The 26,292-nt window shown below is 29.5% G+C and overlaps 3 protein-coding genes and 1 pseudogene across 5 annotated transcripts; 2 read left to right on the forward strand and 2 right to left on the reverse strand.

Moving 5' to 3' along the window:
* Window positions 1–2,453: 2,453 nt before the first annotated feature.
* Window positions 2,454–3,343, forward strand: LOC114394689 (probable calcium-binding protein CML45). 2 transcript variants are annotated; one of them, XM_028356358.1, is made up of 2 exons: window positions 2,454–2,728; window positions 2,860–3,342. In XM_028356358.1, exons 1-2 carry the CDS (start codon window positions 2,705–2,707, stop codon window positions 3,289–3,291), a joined length of 456 nt encoding a protein of 151 aa, XP_028212159.1. In that variant the 5' UTR covers window positions 2,454–2,704; the 3' UTR covers window positions 3,292–3,342. The 2 variants fall into 2 exon arrangements, with proteins under 2 accessions (XP_028212159.1, XP_028212158.1); XM_028356357.1 differs by having other exon boundaries at window positions 2,463–3,343.
* A 459-nt stretch (window positions 3,344–3,802) lies between these two features.
* Window positions 3,803–5,572, forward strand: LOC114397420 (annotated as a pseudogene).
* Window positions 5,573–5,996: 424 nt separating this feature from the next.
* Window positions 5,997–8,573, reverse strand: LOC114395096 (1,4-dihydroxy-2-naphthoyl-CoA thioesterase 1-like). Its single transcript, XM_028356798.1, has 3 exons — window positions 8,234–8,573; window positions 7,748–7,939; window positions 5,997–6,376 (listed from the first exon to the last, which is right to left on the reverse strand). Exons 1-3 carry the CDS (start codon window positions 8,363–8,365, stop codon window positions 6,224–6,226), a joined length of 477 nt encoding a protein of 158 aa, XP_028212599.1. The 5' UTR covers window positions 8,366–8,573; the 3' UTR covers window positions 5,997–6,223.
* Window positions 8,574–15,728: 7,155 nt separating this feature from the next.
* On the reverse strand, window positions 15,729–18,018 carry LOC114395314 (expansin-A1-like). Of its 2 annotated transcripts, none has more exons than XM_028357054.1 (4): window positions 17,898–18,018; window positions 17,571–17,701; window positions 17,168–17,456; window positions 15,729–16,613 (listed from the first exon to the last, which is right to left on the reverse strand). In XM_028357054.1, the coding sequence occupies exons 1-4, from the start codon at window positions 17,963–17,965 to the stop codon at window positions 16,304–16,306; spliced, it is 798 nt and encodes a 265-aa protein (XP_028212855.1). In that variant the 5' UTR covers window positions 17,966–18,018; the 3' UTR covers window positions 15,729–16,303. The 2 variants fall into 2 exon arrangements, with proteins under 2 accessions (XP_028212855.1, XP_028212856.1); XM_028357055.1 differs by lacking the exon at window positions 17,898–18,018 and adding an exon at window positions 17,821–17,842.
* Window positions 18,019–26,292: the final 8,274 nt, after the last annotated feature.

The following is a 26,292-nucleotide window of genomic DNA, read 5'->3' on the forward strand; positions in this document are numbered from 1 at the left end:
GTTTGAGTGAAGCAGATATTTTCATGAGTATTAAAATTGATAATGAATGCTCAAATATCTATTAGCATTATAATAAATATTTGAAAGCTCATTAACTTCAAATAAATATCTTTAACTCGTTATAATAGCATCTTCCATCGAAAAAAATAATAATGGTATAGTTGAAATTCCAGTTTGTTTGATTTTCAATTTCAATTTCTTTCGGTTTCTGTAGCTATTAGCACTCAATTGGTTGGTAGTTGGAAAAAGAATGGAGAGTTTTGTCAAAAAAAAAAAATTATGCTTCTATTGATTGTATCTCGTAATTTAAGCATAGAAGAATCTCAACCATTGTCGTTTAAGAAATTGTGTCACACTAAGACACTTTAGTTGCTTAGTGTGTGTTGTGTTTGTCTAAAAAGACATGTATATTATTCTCATCATAAACACTTTTATTAATTTTCAAATTATATTTTTGTTATATAAATACCATATCAATAATACTCAGTATTATCGTCATAGAGTTAACGTTTGATCATGAATCAATAATTAACTATCTTTATATAATTATTTAGTGTTAATTTTGCAACTAATTTGATTCTCTAAACCATTTGATACATTACTTGCTCTAGCAATTTACGTCTAATAAAATAAGGCTAAAAGGGATCAATTTACTGTTTATATAATTATTATTTAGTGTTAACTAATGACGGTTCATCGTTGGCTTTCCATTCTCTATATAAGACTCAAAGATGAGAGAGAATCTTTTTCTTAGTTTAAACTATTTTGCTTATGAAAAAAAAAGTACTAATTTAGGCTAAGAAAACTTGGGTGGGAAAAGATATAGAGGCGGCAGAAAAGTATCTACACATTTCTGTTTCTTGGAAATGCATGCACCAATTTAGGCTTCCAACACGAGAATCTTCCAATACCAATGTCAAATAAACGATGGAATTTTAGCAGCTATTATTGTTGTTTCACACTGACAAATTAAGAGACAAGTTACCTACGATTAAAGGTAAACTCAAGGGTTATTACTATTAGACATTGGATTTCCCGTTACCAATGTGGAAGGAAAAGTGTAAAAAGGTTGCATGGTCTTCGGGGTCTTTGCACTTTCCTTTCAGCTTCTCCCAATATTCTTACGTCTGGTAAAAGTAAACGCACCCATTTCATAGAAAATGTTTGCCGTCAATTTAGTTGCGTAGAAAATTTTCACCACGAAAATGGTGTTTAATATTGGAGAAACTACGCGCGTAGGCACATATTCTAAAATTTGGTTTCACAACTTTTCTTTCTTTTTAAATACAACATCTCTGTATCAAATTTATCAACTTTGACACTGATAAAAAATAATTTGTCTAACACAGTAATTTTTTGGTTGGTGGCTATAAGAAAAAGAACATGAGATAAAAAAATAATAAAATTGGAAGAGTTACGGAATAATAAATGGATGAGAAGATTCCATGAAACATTGAGCACCGATTTTCATTGACCTAAACATTAGAATTAATAAATGTAAAAGCACATAAAAACCACTTAAGGAAAGCCTATAATATCCTTTAAATATAGTGACGTAAGTCAGATGGTGTCTACAATAAGTGGGCGTGGCAAATTTGCAGGACTCAAGATATAGCCGAAATAGCAAGTTCACACTGCAACTGCTCAAAACCTATAATTATAATATCATAACAAAACAATAGTTATACATAAAAATAAGTTAATTAAAATATACAGGTAAAGTTAGATAAACATCCCATACATTAATTGATTCACACAATAATTTTGTTTATTTTTAGAATAATTATTATAAAAACCGTCAATTAGATTCATAATTTAAAATTTTTCATACTAATGTTGGATAATATAATTTATAAAAAAAATTCATATGTATCAATCAAAGTTAATTTAGTTGATAAAAAAAACTTATATTATAAAATAACATAACAAATAAATGTGATTGTAACTGTCGTTATGAAAATTTTGTTCATTAAGTATTTTTATAAATATTTTTTGAGCTTTAAAATTTAGTCTCACCCTAGTGAATCTCGGATTCAATTGACCTAAACTTTTATATATATATAAAAGATTATATTATTAATGATAAAAAAAAACATGTAATATATTATCAACATACAATAAGTGGTGGAATTGTGGAAATGTGATGCATACCATAATGTTAGGCAACGTAGTGCTCACTCACTTCTTGGAAACTACTGAAAATTTTGTCTGTTTGCATTTGCCTTTGACCAAAAAACCTGCCAGAAAGTCTTGCGGGAAATACATTTATGGTAGAGACAAAATGAAATCATAAAAAGACAAAGAAAAAGCAGGCCAGCATGACACACACCTCTCTCTCAAACGACCGCATCAACCTTAGAAAAAAATCCATACATGCAGGAATAAGGAAACAGGGAAATTTCCTATGATGTTATCAAGAAATGGTAATAGTCATATTCTGGCACTTTCTTTCCAACCATCTCCAAATGAACTTGTCAAGCAACTTCCTTCATCTTTCAAAGCTGACCATCCTGGCTGCTTCAATTTTCCAACTTCTGAATTGTATAAAATACCCTCCAAACCCCCTCAAACAACAGCAACAACATTTCTCATCTTCATAGGCTAAATAAGAATAACAACTTAACAAATTTCATTTCACCCCCTTAATATTTGCACATATCTGCAGCAATGGTTATTCTTAGAGAAATTGGCTACCTTATTTCTGATGGGAAGGCATCTCAGAATGATGGTAACTCAACTTCTCCCTTGTTTGGTCTGGTAGATCTTTCCTTGTACTATACATGTTTCTACAATCTCCAGAGTTTTTTCCTTAGTTTCTGGTGTTTCCTTCTGTACCAACTTTTTCCTAATGACTCAAAGGTGAGGGCAGAGGAGCAGGTATCAAAACCAGGGGAGTTTAGTCACCAAGAGAATGAGTCAAAGGGCAGCATAGATAGTGAGAATTATCTTGAGAGGGATGAGGTCAAAATGGTGATGGCTAAACTTGGATTTTTTTGCAGCTCAGAAAGTGAGGAACTTCAGGAGAAGTATGGTTCCAAGGAGCTTTCTGAACTGTTTGAGGAGCAGGAGCCAAGTTTGGAGGAGGTGAAGCAGGCTTTTGATGTTTTTGATGAGAACAAAGATGGCTTTATTGATGCTGAGGAGTTGCAGAGAGTTCTTTGCATTTTGGGATTGAAGGAAGCAGCAAAACTTGAGAACTGCCACAAGATGATCAGGATCTTTGATACAAATCAGGATGGAAGAATAGATTTCATTGAATTTGTAAAAATTATGGAAAATCGCTTCCGCTGATTTGTCTGTTCTCTTGTTCGATTTATATAATATATGGGTTAGTTTAATATGTTCCCTGGGTTCTTGCTTCTTCATAGTTTTATCATCAATATTAGAATCTAACATATTGAAGAATAAGTACATTGGAAAGTTGTAACTGTTGACCGCCCTAAAAAACTCTGATTGAAATGCTTTCTATGAGCTTAAAATCGATTAATAGAACATAGCAAAGAAAAATATATATAAAGATGAAGAAAGTTCGGAAGAAACATTGAAAAGACAGTACTGTGAGATGAACAAATTTCTTCTAACAGTCACAATTTCTCATGAAGTTCTGAATAAAAGAATCAAAGCTATCTATTTTAATTCAATGGTGACAATTCTCTTCTTGTCTTCCCCATCAAACTTTAATGCGTTACAGAAAGCACACAAATATATTGTTGAAGAAAAGCATGCCAAAAATAAAATTCCTGAATTTTCTGTCTACTTCTATATATTTTTTTTTGGCCCCTTCTATTTTCCCAACAAAAACATGTATGTAGGCATCCCGTTTGGAGCACACACAGCTCTAGATTTCGCTTAGAGAAACAGATAGACTGATTCCATTGGTTTATTTAAAGTCTCTTTAAATTTCAACATTTGGTTCATGAAACTTATAATGAATTTCTAATTGGATTCTTATTTTCCGTGTTCAAAGATTACGTGTTTGGTGATCGCAAATTTGGTGGTAATGCTCAATCTATAACCAAGCACCGGTGGATACACCACACATCTTTTTTATGGGATTATGAGGTTAAGAACATGTCTTATCTCAAGTTACCTGCAAAGGCTCCTGAGTACCGATTAGTAAGCTTATGTTTTTTCATCTTCTCTCTCTCTCTTTCTTGCATTGTAGTTGTTCATATTCCCTGTGCTCCCAATCTTCTTTCGGTTGGGTTGATATGCTGCATAGAGTTTTCTGATTCAGGTGACTTGATGAAAAACTTGGGGTTTAAACTTGTTCTAGACTAAACCAAAAGGTTGATACGTTTTAAAAATTTAGAATCAATGAAAGATAATATGGGGGCATGTTGGAATCTTCTATCTGATGATACAACATTGCTTAATTTGTCTAACCAAATAATAGCACAAATTTGTAGCTTGTTTGTAATCTTCACCTTCCTAGCATATTAAAAACTTGAGTAAATCACTCCTAGAAAACGTACCAACTGCAGAGAGAAAGAGTTTAATGAATTTGAATGTGGAAATAAATGTTTCTTCACTGTGAACTGCATCTACTGCCTATTTATTGTGGTATTTGCTAATAAAGTTGCCTAACTTTAACTGAATGAGTTAGCATGAACACACAGGACCTCTCCAACTGAAACAATTCTATTCCTTTACATATTTTATGTATTTTACATTTACTTCATATACATGAGGATAATAATTTCTGCTATGATATATTCAGACATTTAGCTCAAAATAGGAGTCCACTGCAATGAATGGCAAACCTTACTTCTTTTCTGGTTTTATTGTGTGTTTGTGCATAATTTGGATACAGGTTGTTGTCTCTAAATGTCATCCAACAGACTTGGCTCCTCTAAAGTGAAAAGGTGCACCTTAGAAAATAAAGTACACTTACAATCTTTGATTAGTTTAAATTTGTGATAAAATCAAAGACATATATAATAAAATTTGAAGTTAATTGCAATTCCTAATTAATAGTAGTTATTGCACTCTATCGTCTAAAGTACACTCACTTTGAAGGAGTCAAATCAGTTATGAAACTTGTGTGTTTTGAGTTTATTTTTGCTACACTTGTTTACTAATCCATATTAAAATTTGACTGGTGTGGTGCAGACAAGAAGTCACATGGATTTTGTTTGTCGAATGAAGGAGTATTTGCCAAGATCAGAATTTATAGAGAACTATTAAGGCTATTGGAGGCCAATTTTCTGTGAAATCCATTAGCTTAGAGTCCATTGACGTTCCCTCTGTTTCTGAATATGTTCATACCACTAGGCTTCTCACGCAGCAGGAAATTCAGGAAGCTTGCACTATTCAAACTTGAAAAAATAGTCACAAAAGGATTGACAATAATTTATAGGTTATAATATGCGAGAGAAAATTCATCAATGGGAATTGAGGATGCTACTGCGGACATAATTTTTTCTTTTGACCATAATTTCTTCTAGCCAAATTGTCTTTCTCTTTTGCTTAGAATATTTCAGATGCTTTTAGTGAAAGATATTTTCTTTATTTTATTCTTAAGTTTCAATTATTATACTATTTTTTCGAAGGACTTCTTTTTCTGTATAACTTTAACCCTTGGTTATCTTTTTGTTATACAACTTTTTAGATTTTAGATTTGGCAGTGTTGATGTTTGTTCAAATGCAAAAATAGTACATGCATAAAAAAGGTTTTTGCATTGTTATCCCATCATAAAATACCATGTTTGATAATAAAAAAAATTAACTTTTATAATAATCATCTTAATAGTCATCCAACAATGATTTTTAATTATTTAATAGTAGCATAAAATAATTTATACTGATAATAACTCACTAAAAAATATGTTGTTAATGCTTTCCTTGCCTCCAAGCACTGCTAAAAAGCCAAAATATATAAATTTAATTCACAGAGATGATGACACTTTTCACCGTTGTGCTCATTTAAGCTGAATGGATCCAGTTAAGCAAAGCATAGGTTATGTACAAGAAAAACAAAATAGAGATGTCATATGTATTGGAATTTGGGTGGTGTTGGCTTTTTCCTCTTCAATGTATATCTTATCTCGATCCGTTTATAATTACAAGAAGTTGTCTTTCCATTTAAACAACAAATTATGACCATTGTGTACATTTTGAAGCATTAGTGTTGCTTTTTATACCACCCAACAATCCTTTCCTTGTTGTGTTTCAGATTACAAGAAAAGTTTTGCTTATGCATATGTAAATTAAACAACTTCATTCATAGCCTTGCATGCTTCCTGAGTTTGTCTCCAGCGTCTTTTGCATTATCTGGGACAGGCATGTTGCACAGTAGAGTAACCCTTGATGATGATACTAGAGTTTTCTTTTGTTTGTTAGAAGGATCAAGCTTCCATATTCTCACCTCCCATACCTGAATTCATGAAAAAACATTGTCATGACAACAATTTATTGCATAATCTCAATCATCAATGGGAAAATTAATGATTGATATTATGTTATTTTGCAGAACAAATCATAGATGTATCAAAATCAAAATGTTAACCATTGATTTTTTTCATCAATGACTAAGATTAGCAGATCAAATACTTTATCCTTACTCACTTTAAAGGACTCAAATTCGTAAGCAATATACTTTAGCCTATGACATGCGAAAAATAGTGTATGAGTGCCTAAAAATTTAAACAAGTGATGATTCATTATTTACACCCAAAAAAATGTTTAATCTACTGAATATTTTCTCCCAGGATTACTAGGTTGGTGAACACATTTCAAGGGAAGCTAAGGGACATGCCAGAATTAATCGATATTAGGATGTAAGCCATGCCCTGTACCCTGTAGCTTAAATTGCGCGCTATGAAGTGGAGAATCTTCGGATCTTAATCAATCACCACCATTTTTAAGATGGCACCACCATTTATAATCTTTAATATTGTATATGATTGTTTGAATAATTGTTAGATACAACTACATTTTAAAAATGTTTAAAGAACGAGATATATGCTTGATAATGTTTAATTTCTTCAAAAAGAGTTTTACCAAAAAAAAAGAAGTTCTATTTGTGTCGGATAAAATTGTTTTTGTATGAACATTTGACAAATATAGAAGTTACTTCGAAAACTGTTTATTTCTTTAAATCGCAGTGAAAGAGACTACATGAACAAACGCCAATAAGTGGAAGTGAATACCTATACTCAACAAACATCAAAATAACAGTGGAAAACTATGGACACATCAAATCAAATATAGTAAAAATGGGCATTGGTATTTAGTTCTATGCTGTGATTCATTCTTATTAACTGATCTTATCTCAAATAATAATTCCAGCAATCTTACTCCAAATTCTGTTTGTTCTTGAATCATTCTAGCTCACAAACTTATATATACATAATTTTCTATTGATATAAATTTTCATATCTGATATCGTCTTTTTCAAATCAAACCATACTCCAATTGTTCTACCTTACAGCAATGTTGAAGTGACATTTAATTTGCATTTGCACACAAGCATCATACTTTTTTCTTTATCTTGTTATGGGACACATTATCACCACTCAACATTACCTTTTCGGTGAACACGTGAACAATATTTTAATTTAACCAGACAACAAGGGTAACTCCAAATTACACAAAAGTACCTACCTTGGTTATGGTGTGATACAAATTTTTCAATGTGATTAGTTTGGTTTTTCTTCCAGCTTGATTAGATATGGTCAACCTATGAGTGTGGACTAATTGAAGAAAAGGTGAAAGAAAGAAAGAATGAAAGAAAGAATTGAAATACCTGAATGGTTTTGCCAACATTTAAAGGGATGGCTTCAGCATAGACCAAGTCACCAAGCACAGCACTTTTCAAATGGTTGATGCTGAGTTGAATCCCAGCCACTCTTTGGTATCCACTAGCCATGTGTGCTCCTATGCTTGCCAGAGACTCTGCCACCAATGCTGATACCCCTCCATGCAACACCTTGAATGGCTTCACCATGTACAAAATAAAACCAACCGATTCCCATTTAAATAAATTAAAGAGAAACAAAACCAAAGCTAATAAGAGATAGTGTGAGAAGATATAAGGTTGGTCCAGTTAAGAAAAGATGAAGAGAGAAGGGAGGAGGAAAGGTCATGATTCGAATCTTTTTACTAATATTTCTAATAAAACTAATAAATTAACATAAGTTGATATTTTATACCAATAACCTGATAATAAAAATAATAATAAGGTGTGTGTTGCAGACTTGTAGTAGTGGATTGGAGGAAAAGGAGGACAAACCTGACAGCACTTTTGAGTAACAGGTAGATGGCCAGATACCCTTTGTGGAGACAATTCTTGAATCTCAAAACCAATTGATTGAAGGGGGGCATCTACTTCAGAAGCCTTTGATGATGGGGGCTGGTTTTCCATCTATAATCAAAATTGGATGAAAAGGGTGGGTTTGCTTCTAACTATGATGCACTTCTCATGAGCTGGAGACAAATGATGGATTGAGAGGTCTTTGGTTTTATACAAATGAAGATAATACAAGCATTTGAGTGGGTAGGTAGGTGAGAGAGAGGTTGTTCACTGGCACTGTGGAAGGTAAGGTCAATAAGTCAGTTTATGACTTTAGACAGAACATAGTCCATTTGATTCCTTTAAAATAAAAAGGAATTGGTGTTTCATGTTTCATTTTAAAAATATTGATATAGCACAACAAAAAAGTGAAGTACAGAACAAAAATTTACAAACTTATAATCACTTAAATTAAAGGGTAACTTTAACGTATACATAATAAAATTAAAAAGTCTAAACTATTTTTATTTTTATCTTCGGCTTTCTTTAGCACGTTTTTCACTTCTACACTTCTCCCTACTTCCTATCAAACCAATTTTGATTTTCTACTAATATGACCAATCTTGGCATGCCACCATGTGTAAAAGCCTAAAAGATACATACAAATAAGGGTAAATGATAATTTGATATCTAAAGTGTAAATCAGTGTCAGTTTAATTTTTAAAAAAATAAAAATTTTGATTCAATTTTTCGATGTATACAAACTACGGAAATTATATTATGTCATATAATTTAATATCAAATTGATTCTTAAAAATATAATTTAATATAAATTAATCATTAAACATTATAATTTAATAACAAAATAATTTCACATAACCTATTGAAATCTTGTTTTGTTTGTCTTCTTATAAAATAACAAAAATTATATAATTCAAATGATATTTTAATAAATTTTATGATATTATGTCTAATGCACAATGTATATCTCAAACAACATACAAATCATTAAAGTGAAAATTAACAAAATCAATTAATTTAATTATTTTTATTGGTACGTGTAATTTCGTACCAATGCCTTATATGAAGGACCAGAGGGAGAAATACATTAGAAAAACTAATTTCGTACTATATTAAACATTTCTACATCATGCGAATTGGTTTCTGTAAGATTTGCAGAAAAGTAGGGGTGTGAAGAAGAGAGCTGAGAGGAGTAAATTGGAAATATAAAAAACCAAAAGAAAGTTGGGCTTTGTAGAGTAAATAGGGAGTGTGAATAGCATGGGCCGCAAGTTCATAAGCTTCAATTTTTTAATAGGGTCCAAATGCCAATTTATATTATTTTTCTTTCTGAATAATAGCTTCAAATTGAAAGTGTTGATAATGACCAAAGTGTACCATGGGCTACTACTGAGATGGCCTAAAACGTGCCTAATTTGGATAAAACTTTCCAGGCTCAAATGATTAGAAGTGAGAACCAATGTTTTTAAAATTGGATCCACGATAGTTAAATCGTGATCAAATCAGTATAAACAAAATATTTTTAATAAAAATTATATTATAAGATTTAAAAGCAAAGCATAACTTCACAATACTAATAACTAAAAACTAAATACTATTTATTAGTTCTTAAAACTAAAAATCACACAAAAATAGTTCAAATTAAATATAACACTTCTGAAACTAAAGCTTTAACATAATTATGCCCATTACCAATAAATCTAAAATAATAATAGATTATAAATAATAATAGATTTTCTATTAAAAAGTGTAGTATCAATTCTTTTGGGTCTATAATATGATTTAAATTGTTATATTTAGTATGAAGTATTAACCGAAAAAAGAATAAATTAAAACTTGTTGGAATTTTCCTTTCAAAACCGTTATAAGAGCATTTTCTAGACGGGAACATTAGCTTACTGCATTTCTACACGGGAACATATTAACAGTTAGGTAGTTTTATATATTTACAGCGGTAATTTCTAACTACTATAAACTTTAGGCTTTGCAAAACCGCTTAAGTTCACCGGTTTTTTTATTGTTTCAGCGGTTTGAGGCTGCTTTTCCCGGTTTGATACCGGTTTGTTGGCAAAGCGGTTTTAAGTATGTTTCGGACCGGCTACCATTTCGATTACCGGTTTTAAAAACTTTGATTTGAACATGTGCTACATAATTTATGTATGTATTAATTCTAATATTTTGAGTATTGTAAAATTTAGTTTTTTAATTGCAATATTTTATTCAAATTTATGTATTCAATAATGTCATATTATATTATTATTTTATTCACTAAATTCGATAATCCTTTTATCGAATATTAAAATGAAATTAATGATTAAAGATTACCAAAAAATTTAAGTTAGTTGATGTCAACAATAACATAAAGATTCACTTATTGCATTAATAAAATTTGTATGTTCATGTTTTTACTTTTGTTACAAAACATGACTTGGAAGAGATAATTGAGAGAAAAGTGAAATTCATGTTTTTACTCAAATGTGGTCATGTTTTAGAGCTTCTCATTTGAGGATGAAATCTTGCACAGTGCCACTGCTATTTACATTTCTGAGTGAGAAAGAGGAAGAAAAATGAAAATTTGTATTAAATAAATTGGATAAATGTGATTTACAAGTAGTATAATTAATAGGTCTTATATGCTAAATCAGAATAACTAATTTCATAACTAATATCTTTCCTATCAAATGTTAATTTGTTTGCATTAGAATAAATTAAGGAGAACTTGATTTTTCATTTTTAATTCTAAATTATTTATTTTGTTAACATTTTCACTATTTTTTAAACTACTTTTTAAAATGAAGTATATAAAATTAAGTATTTTATAATAACAAGATAAAAAGATCGAAATAAACAAACTTAAATTTTCTTTAATATCGTGCAAAAGAAAAATAAAAATCCCTGGCCTCATTTCCAGTGCCGGATTGAGACTGGCACCAAAGGTTTCGTGACATAACCCATCTTAATTAGATGATGAGTGATTGGTGGGCTATTTTACTTTTAGTGGACACAGAAAGGCATAATAATTAAGAAACAAAGCTTTAACTTTGACTAAGAAAAAAAAAGAAGAAGAAATAAATCATGCACTTTGAAGTACTAGTGAATGGGGATATATCCACCAGCCATGGTCAAATGGAGACAGCTATAGATTTTTGACAGATAAATTGACAATATAGCATTCATCATGCTAATAAAACAAAATGAAATAGGAGTAGTTTGTTATGTTGTATTGTATTCTTCTTAATTCTACTCTTTTAATAAAATAAAAATGTGTATCACTTTTTTTAGTCTTTTTGTCCTGCTGTTATATATTTTTTAAAATATACTAAATGTAAAATGAAATTTAATTTGTATGTTCTATTTGACTTATTCTAATCTGTCTAGCTATCAGAAGTGCCTTAATAACCATCCTATGGAAAAGGTCGTACCTAGATCAAATGGAACAAGTATAATAATAAACTGCATGATCATGATGAGTGATTAGGAGGAAAATAAAGTTATTGCCTAATTTTTGGGTAACCCTAATAAATATCCCATACATTGCATAAGTATACTTCACTATTATTTATATATAATTTTTAGCTATTACATAATTAAGAAAATTAATCTCATAATGATTATGATGGTTACCAAACAATTAAGAAAAATAGTAATTAATATTCTTAATTAAACAAATATCTGGAATTAGGACACTAATAGTAATTTAAATAGAATCATTAATAAAGGATGTTTCTTTTATATTAAAAAAAAAACTTATCGTGAAGGTTCCAAACGGATAAAATAAAAAGACTTTTCTTTTTTTTTTCTTTTTTTAAGAAAAGACTTTTTGAGTAGTTAGTATTCAAATAATTAATGAAAAAAGTAAATATTTTTTAGGTATATGATGAATGATCAATTTTTTGTTTGAGTCCCTAATAAAAAAAAGATTGTTGTGTTAGATCTCTAATATATAATAAAATCTTTGTGTTAAAATCTTTGTTATCGGTCAAGTGATGACCTAATATTATCTTAACAAATTAATATATCTATTGAGTTAAGTTTTATGATATATTTTTTAATATTTTCACTTCCAATTATTTAAAATAAGTCCTAGAAACTAACTTATATCAATAAAAAGTTAATAACTACTTACAAAAGAATAAAAATTTACTATTAAATTATTTATGTACAATGCCACAGGGTCCAATTTTTTTAGTGCAATAATAATAGGGCCCAACTTAATCCTTTGAAGTATGACCCTTTCCCCTCCTTCTTCATCCATCCCAGTGCTAGTGGGGCATCATTGACTTTATTTTTGCAACCTGCTATAAAGTTCAGCAATTTATTAATGTTATTTTTACTCAAAAAATTATAATATTTTTATACTTTATTTTCTCTTCTCTTTTATTATATTATTTACTTCATATATTTTTATCTCTTTTATTATAAAAATATTAAGTTAAAATAACATCAGTGATCATTCACAAATAACTGAAATCATTACAGGATATAATCTTTAATCCTATTAGCATATGTTGTATCAGCATATGTTTAATTGAAAAAGATGCATGAAGTATTATAAATAATGCATCATACGTTGAATTAAATAAGATGCGTTGTAAATCAGGTATTATAAATCTTATGATATTATTTTCAATTACTATGGATAAACAAAATACAACCCTTAACCCGATTAGCATCTGAAACTTCCCGGAGTGTGACCCTTCAACTACCCCAGTGCCCCCCACGTTATTGGATGAACAGCATTTCAATAAATAAAATTGTGTTACAGCTACAACACCCCACCAGCCAACAAGAAAAAGAAAAAAAAGACTTAAAATTTTCCTCGTGAATAAATTCATCCAGCAATTTCCCCCCCAAAAAAAGATTTACAACTATTTTTTTAGATTTCTATGATATTTTGATTATTTTTAAATGATTTTTTTGTCGTATTATTGACTTTTGGGTTTAACTTTTCAATATTAATTCAAAGGAATTCGTAAAATGGAGACAGAATACAACGTGCATGTCTAAATTGAAGCAACTAAGATTTGTCAATTCAATTGAATTTAATTTAAATTTGGGGGGTATCTTATCATAAGTCCTGGCGCGAATGATGCCCATAAACCTCTTAAGTGTAGTTTTTTACTCTTAAATTAACAAAAGAACCAAATCCATTGATTCAGTTTATTTATATTTCATGTTCGTTTCATTTGCTTAAAAATAAGGAGAATTTGACTTTTCAGAAGTCAATCTATGTGGCTAAAAGAGAAAGATGAAAACACCAGATATTTTCGTACTTGTGTAAAATTGAAGAGTAAGATCAATAACATAGTTGCTTTGAAAATTGGGAATGGTTGGAATAAATGATGAAATTATAAAGCATTTTCAGGTAATTTGTATGACCTTTTTCGGGAGTGACCAACTCTATATTACTAAATGGGGTTAATTTTTCATGTCTGTCCTTAGACTAAATTGAAGGACTTTTGGCCCAATTTACATCAAATGAAATGAAATTGTCAAAAGTTGCGAGCGATAGAAATAAAAGTCTTGCCCTTGATGAATTTAACTTAATTTTATCAAGTCTTTTTGGGAGTTGTTGAAGGTTTATGTGTGCTTTATTTTCGAAGATTTTCAACTTAATGAGAAGCTTTCAAAATATTTCTCATCTTATTTTTTTCCCCTAATACCAAAAGCTGATCCTTTTATGTAAAATTCTTTGTTGGACCGTTTGTATAAATTTGTAACTTAAGTCTTGTCAATAAGACTGAAGAAAATAATAGAACCCATAATAGCATTCAATTAATTTACTTTCAATCTAACAGGCAAATTGAGAATGGAATTGTGGTGATTAATGAGGTATCGGTTCCAGTAAAAACGGAACAAGAAAGGATATGCCAATTGGAACTTACATTTGTTGGCAGAGTGGTATGTCAATCCATATGTTTGTTTTTCTTAACCTGTTTAATCTTATAGATTAAACTATATTCATCTTTATGTATCTAAATTAGAGTACCTCTTATACTCTTAAAATTTATTTGCTTTTTAGAAAAAGGGTTTTATTCTTTGTCTCTTATTAGACTGTTCCATGATATATACTTCCACCACAAGTAATAATAATAAACCTATAAGAGCGTATATTGCTTTCTTATCTACTCTAAAATTATGAGGAACGTGACCTTGTTAACTAGACTTCAAAGATTAGAATTGTAAATTGTACAAATCAATATAAGTGTCGCCCCCGAAACAAAATGAAGAAAGTGGCAAAGATGAAGGAAATGCCACGAAGATATTAGAAACTAGAACAGAGTGAGTGATAGACTGAAAAGGTAAGTTCACATGAAGCTTTTGCAAATTTTTGTTACCACAGTTGATTGCCTTGATATTTTTCAAGAGAGGTAATCTTGTTGAAGTTATATATATTTATAGGATGACAGGACTAGGGGTGTATTTAGAAGAGCTTATTTATGATTTATTTAGACTTATCTTATGATATAAACAAATGTGTAATTATGAAAACAACTTAGAACTTGTATGAAATTAGTTCAACCCTATTTTTTCTTTGATCATAGAAGTTAGCAACTAATTGACTCAACTTTTTCTGAGTTTAAAAATTACTTTGAAGTTTAAAGTTAAAGAAAAAAATAACAACCTTAGAAATAAATTAGAAGTTGTTTAATAATTATAGTTTAAAAGTTTCTTCTAAAATAAAAAATTTGTTTCCTTGTCGCACATGGGCTATTTTGAGATCTGGTTAAAAGGAAAATCAAATTGATAATAGCAACCCAAAATTTAGTGTGTGATAAAATTAACATATTACAATTACATATTTATATATTTAATGGTGCAAGTACGGGATGGATACTATAATAGTGACGCCCGCATCCATCACCAATAATTTCTTGCAAGTAATTCCCTGTCTCATTCTTATCTCTGTTTATGCATGTATTTATCATATTTGTTGCAGATATTTTGTGTGAATACTTGTAGGGTTCGAGTACAATTGTCATCTCTAGTCATATGAGACCTAATTGCTTTCTAAAATGCCTGTGGTGTGAGGTGTTGCGGCAAGTAATCACGTTTATAGTTTACCTGGAAAATTTATGTTTTTGTTTTGGTAAGAAAAAATCATGTTTTATTATTGTATTTGTAGGTTATTTGCCAAGATTAAAATTGTTAAACAAGGCTAAAATCCGAATCTTGCTTTGAATTGCCGCGTTTGTAGGTTCCATACCATTCTTACCTTTCATTGTATTATAAACTGAATTACAATTGCAAAATATTAGATAATTGGGTTATTGATTTCGAATTTTGTTTTTTAGGATAACTGCATTAATGTTGCCATTAAATGGATGAACTCATTGTTGTAGACTTTTAAACGAATGAATAATTCTTACCACTTCTGATTTAAATTTCTTTTAACTACGAAACATTGTTTACAATAATTTTCAAGAATGTGACCAGATTGCCAAAAAGCAAGAAAGACAAATGAAAAGAAAGAAAAGTACAAAAGCTGCCAGAATGGCTTTATACATGCAAGAGAAAGGGGTAATGATGAACATTGAACAATATAATTTTGTTCTTTACTTGCTCAATTAAACTTAACCTAAAGAATTACATTAGGTTCACGAGAGATCAGAGGAACTATCTGAATCACTCATTTTGTCCACTGCACTTTTAGGAATGCAAGTGAAGTCAGGGTCAACTTTTTTATTACTCAATTGAAGCATCACCTTTCTCACTCATTCATTCATCAATAACTAAAGTACAAGAGCTTACATTCAACAGTTCAACAATCTTTTCTACAATTTATCTTTCTCAACGTACAGAGCAAGTATCCCATTTGCTGAGGCATAGCATAAATTAAGCCAGCACATCATATGCAAATGCTTGCTACATATAAATCAAATTAAATATATTTATATATAATTAAAAGGGGGCTAAATCATCTTCTATCTAGCCCACAACACTAATCCATCTACAATACTCAACTATATATAGCTTGGTTCTTTGATTTGTAATCTTGAGATGATATAATATTACTAAAACATTATTGAAAAGATAATTAAGGGTTAGTTAGTAGTTGAACTGCCTCCCAGTGTAGGTCTGCCCAAAGGACCAACCAGCTGGGGCAACATTGTATGACACCACACTGTGTCCATTGCTGGTGGTGACTACAAAGGAAAGACTCTGACCATTCAAGTAGGAGTTGCTTTGCCAGTTTTGCCCCCAGTTCCTTGACATGGCTTGCCATCTAGTTCTTGAACCTTTGATGGACACAGCATGCACATCACCAGCCCCTCCAACATTGGTTACAAGGACTAAATTGAAGTAAGAGTGGCCATTGATGGTGAACCTGATTCCACCTTTTCTCCTGCACCTCACCCTTCACAATCCATGAACAAACAAATGTTAGCTTCATGGCCAAAAGAGTAGTAAGATGCACATCAAGGTTTTAGATGAGTAAAATATGTTTTTAGTCCTTATATTTTAGATGAATCCCTACTTTAACTTTGATTACTTTGATTAATTTGGTCCTTAAATTTTACAAAAGTAGTGATTTAACTCAGGGCGATTTTTCACAGTGAAGAGAGACAAAAACCAATGCTTTTGTAAAGTTCATAGACTAATTTAATCAAAGTTAATGTTTGGGAACTAAAGAAAGTGCAATAACTGAAAACATATTTTATCCTTTTAAATTACTGTCATAGCGGCCGTTGCAATTACAGTCGAAGTGAGTAAGAAAACATTGATGTTACGATCAAAATCACGGTAGTAAAATATTTTTTAAGACCTTGACGAATATGTGCATGTTTGGATACCATCTCAAAAGTACTTTTACTCTTGGGAATGTGTATTGGAATTCCTAAAAACATGTTCTCAACTTTTTATCCAAACATAGCCCATATGGCAAAGAAAAATGAGAATAAAGTTAGTTACCTTCTGTAAACTACAGGCACAATCCCAGCCCTATATTGAGCAATGTGCTGGAAAACAGGTTGAGAAAGATCAAAGTGGTGATTGGGAGGGTCACACCAACCACCAGGTGGACAGAAATTTGTGGCAGTGACTATGATGGAGCCAGGAAGGCACCATTGTGGGTCATTCGCACATTTAATTTGAAAGCATGCACCACAGCTTAAGCCATTGTTGAACAGTGCAGTGCTCAGTGCTGTTGTATCAGTTCCATAACCTTGGCTATACAGATTTCCATAACCACAAGCCCCACCTGCAATTTGAGATATGTACATAATATGTTACTAAGCATATAAAGAAGCTAAATTATTACACACTTATGGTAAAATAAAAACAATGTGAGTTACATTTTTGCTAGCATACATACCCATTGTCCCAGAAGCATCACCCCCTCCATAGAAGGTGGCATGTGCATTGGTCCAACCTCCAAAACCATACCCCTTGACATGTGAGATCATGTAGAAAAGTCCCAGAAGAAATCCAAGAAGAGCCATTTTCCTACATAAATGCAAATAACATGGGAGTATGAAAAATTCAGCAATGTGTGGATTATGCAATAAATTCTTATTAGCTAGCTAGCTATAGCTAGCTGAAGAACTAGAGCAGTTAATTAGTACTAGTAATCTATATATAAAGTGAAAGAAGACATGGAAAGAGAGTGAAAGAGGAGAGAATGAGTTATAAGAAGGTGAACCTTGAAAGAAGTTGTTTGTGGAAATGGAGGAGGAAATTGGGAAGGAATAAATAGATGTGAGTCAACATCAACCTGACAGACAGATAGACACTATATTTGAACGGTTGGGACCATGCAAATGCTGAAAACTGTGCGAGAGCAAGGGATCTAGGGAATCTGGTTTGTGGAAAACTATGCTTTTTTAACGGGAATGTGAATCTGAAACCAAGTTTCATACAATTCAAATGGAATTGGACTCCACTATATGAGGCTTTTAAGTTTTAGATTTTTTTTTCTTTTGGGGTGAGATATTCTTGTAATTATCCACATACTAACTAGCAAATTTTCATGCAAGAAAAAGACAGAAGTTGTACTGCAGTAAAATTAATCCAAACTCCAAAGTTAACTCACTTCAAAAGCCCCTTTTTCTTTTACCTGAACCTTTTTTGACATGAAAGAATGTCTTCAAAATCTAGCTTCTGGAAAATGACGCACCATCTTTTAGAAGAAAATCTTATGTCATCTAAGAACAAATGCATAACTCTAACTAAAATATGACACCTGAGGTAGAAACTGAATATGTACCATCTAATTAAGGCCTTGTCTAGCTAGATAAATTTATCAATATGAGAAAATAAAAGGGTAAACATAAATAATTTTTTTATAATATAAATTAAAATTAACTTTTAGAAAGAGTTAAATAATAGAACTTTTATAAAAGCTGAAGTGCATAAGTAAAATTTATTTTAAAATTTTAATTGAATTTACTTTCTTAATTTATTAGAAGTGTTTATTAATTAATAACTTTATCCGAACATGACTTAATACCTTATAACAGAATTCAAACCATTAAATGTATTCGTTAGTTACTACAGTATGAGACTACATAATAAAATTTCTCTGAATTAATTTACTCCTCTTTTGTGTTAAATTATTAGCATGCATGATTAGATGCATGGTAATAAATGTCACCCCCAAAGTGTGAATGAAGAAGTCGTGGTAACGATTTGAGTACGACTCTTTATTGGATAACAACAAAGATAACGTTCTTATGAGTGGCATTTACACATTGGATGCGAGCAAGGGCGTTTGTCTACTTTAAGTTGCAATATGACAAAGTCACAAACAATATATTATTTCGTTTTTCTTCTCCTATCCTTAGTTACCAGTGTATGGATTAACTCCAGCTAACGTCAAACCCTCAATTTCAGCCTTTCATTCATTTAGCTTCATTGATTTTTCTTTTTCATTTACCATCAAGCAATTAAGATTCAGAAGATAACTTATTGTACTGTATGATTAAATGGAAAGATATAAAATTGACTGAATAGTTAATAGTTAATGAATGATAAAGAAAAAAGGAACGGAAAAAAATTAGTTTAATTTGAATCCCTCAATTATATTAATTTCTAACAAAATTAGTAAATTAACAGACATTTGTCAGAAAAAAAAAGTATGATTTCATTGCTCACTGGTTCAGTAATTCATAGGTACAATCATAATCGATGTAGATATTTATATCATCGATCGTAATCTACTTCAAAGATAACAAAATCCGTATTGTACCTTTAACTCCTGTGCAATGGCGTAACATAAGAGGTTTACTTATCTAGAATCTGCAAAGAGATGTATGTTATGGCTGGCATGCATGCAAAGTTGTTTAGACATTAAATACAAACATGTGAAATTTATTCATATCTGCAGACACAAGTACCTACTTAATTATTATGCTCATTACACACCACATAAAAATTAAGCCAAGAAATAAAAGGTGTTGAATATAAGTAGTTAGGTCGTGTTTATTTCATGTATAGAAATGTTGTGAGGCTCAAATGCCTCTGGTTACCCAATGCAATGGTTAATTAACTTCATAACACTATTTTAGATGTAAATTTGTATAAGTTTATTAGTAAAAGCTTGACCGTTGTGATTCGTTCATTTCGTCGGCAGAGGTGTATGCATTCAAGTGGGGTCTAGCTCATACAATCTTGCTATTTTTTCACGTGGGAGGACAAAGCCACCTAGCCCTACCACACAACCTCAACTTTATAGGATCTTTTTTACGTTTCTACGTGCATTTTGGGAACACATGGTCTCTCAGGAATTTGCATATATACTTAATTAGTGATACTTTAAATTTTGGTAAATATTTATAGGAGAGAGAAATCTCACTTTGCCACATTAGAAAAAAAAAAACCCATTTGGCTAACTAGTTTGGTTTAAAAAAATTAATTTTCAATCATTATAATTAAAAGAGTTTAATAATCATGGACTATAGGGTAAAAAAATTTGTATTGTTATTCAATCATAAATTAATATTTGATATGAATTTTAAGATATTTATATTATAAAAATTAATAAACTTATCCTATATAATAAATTATTATTAAATAATTATATAAAATTATTTACATTGTTAATACATAACCTATTTTTTATTTTAAGAAAATCAATATATTTTTTTGGTTCCCGCAAATATAGCATCTTTTTAATATTTTTGTATAAAAAATTGTTAGTTTTGATTCTTATAAATTTAAAAGTTTTAAAACTGTTTTAATCACATTATATAAATTGATAGATGTCATGTTACATGTTATTTCAAAATAATTGTTGTTTTAATATGCTTAAATGTAAGTCATGTCATGTCACAGGTAGAGAACATTTTAAAAAAAACTAAATTAAAATCTAAAAACTGAAATAGACTAAAACTAAAGTTTATATATTCACAAAGACTTAAAAACATTTTTAAATCTTAACAAATGTCACTTCATTTTTTATTTTACTTTTTATTTTCCAAACTTAATGCGAGAGATGACAAAACCCACATTTTGTTTTTTTTTATATAAATCTTTAAAAATAAAAGTTAAAGAAAGAATATGACTTGACATTTCATAAATTATCGATAAAACCCCCTTTAACAATTAGAAGACCCAATACTAATTAGAACTACATACATTCTGCTATACTCTGTGTTGTTTCAGGTTCATTTCACTTATATCTTTCACATCAACACCATTAAGACGAAGTTAGAATAATTTATGTTCATTCATAATTGCATGCATAGAAGTTTGCTCGCATTATATCATTGCAATTTGGAACACCTTTTGTCCCCTCTGCGGTATATATATAGTAACGATCCAATAAGTTCCCTATATGTGTCATATATGTTTTTTTATCATGTTTGATTGTTAGTAAAATTTCAACACATTAAGTGAGTTTGATTTGTTAGCATATACTACTATAATATAATTGGGCGTGGCTCAGTGTCGGTTCAAGTCATTAAGTGAAGAATCCGAATAGCTAGCTGTGAAAGGAACACTTTGTGCTAATAACGTGAACTTTTGGTAATCGTTATTTAGAGCATGTGGAAGACTTTAAATCACTGCTTATATATAGTAGTAATTCTTATAGATCCTAATTAAATAGTGTTCACATTGATGCAAACACACAACTCGATCTATACGTATATTTTACGTGACTTTTTATTCTTATTATTGTTACTAGTTTTTTACCCCCGCATGTTAACAGTTTATTTGTATATGTATAGGGTATTTTTTATGTAATTTTTTTATATAAAAAAGAATCATCCAAAAAAATTAGGATTTTTTTAATTATTTATCGTTACATATAATAGATAAATCATCTAAAAAACAAGTCAATATAATAAATATAAAAATAACATAAGAAATCAATTGAGTTATTATGTAATAAAGCATGTATTGATGTTAGAAATAGGTCTCTCATTATTATTTAAACCTAGATGAAATAAAAAACCTAGATGAAATTAATAATAAAACAAAACACAAACCAATAAATATTGAATACAAATCAAACTCAACCATTTCAATTGAAAAAAATAATTCACCTTGAATTGTAAGCAATGCAATATTTATGTAAAAAAAAAAGATAAAAAGAAAGATGAGAAAATAACAAAAATAAAAAATTATTTAGAATAAATTTATTAAAAAAATATTTACTTGTAGGTTCAAAAAGAAAAAACAATATTGTCAATAAAACATTCCATGTTACATATCCGTGACACGTAGCTACCCCTAGCAAAAAAACATTATTGAAACCCATCGTGTCACTGCACCATATTAAGCATGTCAAAGTGTTAGTGCTAATGAAAACGGTACCACTACTTTGAGTTTTAAACACAATGCTTCCCAAACTTCCAATAAAGTTTAATATTCAACTGCTGAATATATATATATAAATTATTTCTTTACGTGTCTTCACCCAATTCCATAACAATAAAAATGTACATTTATCTGAATTTAATGATTTTAGTTATACCAGCGGTTACAACAACAAAAAAAAAACAAATTTATTCTTAGGTATAGTAGTTTTTCATGTAATTGTTTTTTTTTAATTTCTAAAAAGCACTAAAATATTGAAAAAATATACATTTTGTTATTTTTATTTTTATTTTCTTTTTTCTAATGATAGGATTAGAGCGGTCAATTAAAATTTGTCTAAAAAATTAAAAATAATTAATTGAGTTGCTATTTAATAAAAAATAGACTTTAGATTAAAATTAATATTTTAAATATAATTACATTATTTAATTGTTATGAAGATAAAAAAATATATGCTTATATTTTCTATTATTATTATTATGTGTGAACAATCATTGTTTGAATTAATAATTTAATAAAACAATACTATAAATAAATTAAATTCATTTTGACATTTCACTTATTATATGAATTAAATTAAAAACATTTTTAAAACTACTAATAAATTGATTTGAATTTAATTCACATTAAGTTATCAAAGAAATTAAATTATGAACAGAAGTTTGAATTATATAAAATACATAATTATTTTATAAAAATTATTTAATTTCGGTTAAATAATTCAGATTCCTTTTTCAATACTCATATATATTTATGTCTTATATAAAAAAAAGAGAGGGACCTAATACAATACATTTTTTATAACAATGTTTTTTTTCTGTTTCAAAACTAACATATTATCAGTATTATTTTTTTTATTATTTAAATTAATATTAATATATTTATAAAGTAAATAATTTTTTATTTCTTAAATTAATATTATATATTCGAATAAACTATATAACTATGAGATTACTATTTATAACGTGTTTGATTTCATATGCTGATCGGTACTTTTGGCAAGACATGAACACAATCTCTTTCCAAACACGTGAAAAGATAACCTTTTAGTTTTTAAACTAGGGATAAGCTTTCTTAAAATTTATTTAGGGCTATTTATCTGGCACCCGTAACTGGGAAACGTGAATGGAATTCCTTTTTGCTTCCCATTCTTATTTCCATCCATGGTTTTTATCTTGTGGTAATTTTTAGTGTGTGTGACTTCAATTTTTTTTAATCAGAATATTCTTCAACCGAGAAATTAAGTTAAGAACTAATTCTTTTAGATACTAAAATATTCATTTAAGGACTTGATTTTCGCATGGTAGAATTGTTCATCCTTTTTTTTTGGATAAAATTATAAACTTAGGACTCCGGATGGGGATTATCTATTGAAATTTTAAGTGGTTGGAGTTAATTAGAATAACTGATTAAAGTAGTTGTTTCTTAATTAAGAGCTCGAGACCAGGCCAAATTGAAGTAAGTACACTGTTAAGTTTGATTACAATTAAGCATCTTTTGAGTTGTCGATAATCAAGAAAGCATTCCTTCTAATATACTAAAGAGTCTTACATTGTTTAAGAATTATGTAAGACTGAAAATAGTTTATAAGCATTCTCATCTCATAAGTCAGTGAAATATGTCTTTTAAAACCAAAATATTGTAAAAAAAATAATATTTTAAATGTAGTAAGTCTAACAATGTCATATACTTAATTAAGGAACACTTCAGATATTGTTATGTAGGCCAATAGTGATAGTATTATTGTATTTAATTATATAATGTAATGTTTTGAAATTATACATAATGTTGGTTAACTTAAATGTTCAAATAAATGAAATCTTTACTCATTGACTCATTTAGACTTTAAAGAATTTTTTTTCAATTTAGACTTTAAAGATAGGTTTTATGACTTATATAAAAGAAAACATTTTTTTTCATTATAAAGTAGGCTTTTTAATTAAGTTTTTTTCAGTCAAATAAAATTTGAAGAAAAAGATTATGTTAGACTTTAGAAAAAGAGACTCATTAAATAAATAAGTCAAACTTTGGTCTTAAACTTAGAAAGCAAATCAGACTTATTAGAAGCCCATTTTCAACCTTATATGAGACAGCAATAGAGTTTTTCAGCCTCTCACATGGCACATATAATTAATCAGCTCAAATTCCTTTGAAAATTGATGTTATTTTCCACCGATGTTATGTATATAGTAAAATCTCGGATCTAACGTTATAATTTCAGAAGTGTCGTCACCTAAGGGTGCAAACTACGCGTAAGCACCTATCTATGTCAACACAAGTTAGTGGAAGAATCCGCAGAAACCAACAGGCTTTTCTTTGTTGCAGACATGGTGTTACCACGAGAGACTTTAGCCCTTTATTTTAAGACAAGGACAGTGCACCATCATAATTGAACATGACCCATAATAAAAACATGGGGTTGTGGACAACAACCCTCACGTAGCTTCTTCCTTAGGCACGCACATGGATTTGTGTTGTGTGTGGCAAGTCAAAATCTACTGCAATCTAAACTTACATTCTTTTCTTGTCACTTTTCACTTTGTTTTTATTCATGTACAATTAATCAACCACATCATTACTATCATACCAACTTCATGCTACTTGGAATGAAATTGAATTCAGAATCATTTAACAAAATCTAGGTGCAAGTTTTATAAATGAAAAATATAATTATGAGAGATAACTCATTAAAAAAGATCAATTAAATTTTTTGATAAAAATTAATCATCAATAAAATTCATAATAAATACTTATTCCCTTTTAGATCTTATGACATTTAAAGTTTTAACTTATATATTAAAAAAAATAATTAATTTATTGAATTTTATAAAAAATATTAGGTAATTTTTAATCTTTTATATATATAAAAAAAAGTTATAACCATAAGTTATTTCTTATAAAAAAGATTCGAATAGAGTACTTCTCAACATGCATGGTACTTTAAAATCACATTTTTATGATAAAGTCATTTCATTAATATCTAGGAACAAATACACGTGTATAGTGTTTAATCAAAACTTTCCGGTTGCTTCATAATTAAGTACCTGACTTACACATAAAGTTCTGAAACCTAATTAATCAGCCAATTCAGAAAAGCGCATCTATTGGGGACTTTAAAAGTTGACATTTGTTAATTGTGTGTGAGTGTGTGTTCAGTTTCAGGCAATTTTAGGTTATATTTCAAATCATTGACAGCTAGAGACTTTCTGGTACCAAATTACTGTACTTTGCTGGCTGCAGCAACTGGAAACGGATTGATGATGCCTCCCCTTGCATGGCACATAACGTGGAAGCCTAGAGCATAGGAGAGAGCTAGTGAACATTTTGATGAAGATTATCCTTCAATTTTGTCCACAAATTAGATTCTTCTTTATTTTGTTTTCTTTCCTAACAAAAAGTTGTGAGGTTTATCTTCATCTAATTTAAAATGTTGCAACATGGTTTAACGTAGTTGGCCGACAGTGGAGGATCCACGTTAAATGGTATGAGTAAATTAACCCCATAAAGGTTTTTTTAGTTGAATTTATTCGATCATTTTTATTTTTATCTGTATAAAAAATTGGCATTATTCTCGTGAGATTTTTTTTTTTAATGAATGTAAAAAGTTATAAGAGACAAAAGATAAGAATGTATTGGTGTTTATTTTATTTATCTTTCTAATTTTTAATAATATTGACAATGAAAAAATTATAGAACACTTTGAATTTTTATTTTTTTTATAAAATTAGTGAAGAATGTGTATGCATCCCAATTATGTTGCCATCTTTACAAACCCTCCATGAGATCACACCAAATAATATTGAAATAGGATAAAAAAAAAAAACAAGAATGGGGAGTCCTAGATCAAAACCCAATCAAGAAACTAACAGAATCCGTAATTCGAAAGTGTTGCCTTATTACAAAGGAATTTGTCGCTAACAAAACTTGGGTATAATCCCACCAAAATAACTAAATAATCCTAAAATTAGCACCATAATTTGTCAGCGCAACACTTTTGAAATATAAAAATATATAAAAGAACAATTATAATTGTAAAAGTATAAGTATTTTGGATGTTATTGTCATAACATTATGTATTGTGTAAAAGCTTGTGATATTTTCTTTTATAAAAAAACATTAAAAAAAATTGTCCTCACTAAAAAATGGATCCACTGATGGAAGTCTCACATCGTTTGTTTTTGGAGTGCAACTTATATATCTGTTGGTTAACTTCACTTAATGTTAATTGATTTTAAGTTGAAATCTAACATAGTACCAGAATTTATAGTCCGTCTTAG

Source organism: Glycine soja, chromosome 18 (assembly GCF_004193775.1).
Source record: "Glycine soja cultivar W05 chromosome 18, ASM419377v2, whole genome shotgun sequence".
Classification (NCBI taxonomy): Eukaryota; Viridiplantae; Streptophyta; class Magnoliopsida; order Fabales; family Fabaceae; genus Glycine; species Glycine soja.

What these genes read in the sequence shown, in the direction of transcription:
- LOC114395096 (XM_028356798.1), bottom strand. Translation starts at nt 8,365, where the DNA reads ATGGAAAACCAGCCCCCATCATCAAAGGCTTCTGAAGTAGATGCCCCC. An exon ending in TTACTCAAAAGTGCTGTCAG is followed by an intron (nt 7,940 to 8,233) that starts GTTTGTCCTCCT and finishes TACATGGTGAAG; the next exon opens with CCATTCAAGGTGTTGCATGG. An exon ending in ATGTTGGCAAAACCATTCAG is followed by an intron (nt 6,377 to 7,747) that starts GTATTTCAATTC and finishes TCATGAATTCAG; the next exon opens with GTATGGGAGGTGAGAATATG.
- LOC114395314 (XM_028357054.1), bottom strand. Translation starts at nt 17,965, where the DNA reads ATGTTGACTCACATCTATTTATTCCTTCCCAATTTCCTCCTCCATTTC. An exon ending in CACAAACAACTTCTTTCAAG is followed by an intron (nt 17,702 to 17,897) that starts GTTCACCTTCTT and finishes GCATTTATGTAG; the next exon opens with GAAAATGGCTCTTCTTGGAT. An exon ending in GTGCCTGTAGTTTACAGAAG is followed by an intron (nt 16,614 to 17,167) that starts GTAACTAACTTT and finishes TGGATTGTGAAG; the next exon opens with GGTGAGGTGCAGGAGAAAAG.
- LOC114394689 (XM_028356357.1), top strand. Translation starts at nt 2,668, where the DNA reads ATGGTTATTCTTAGAGAAATTGGCTACCTTATTTCTGATGGGAAGGCA.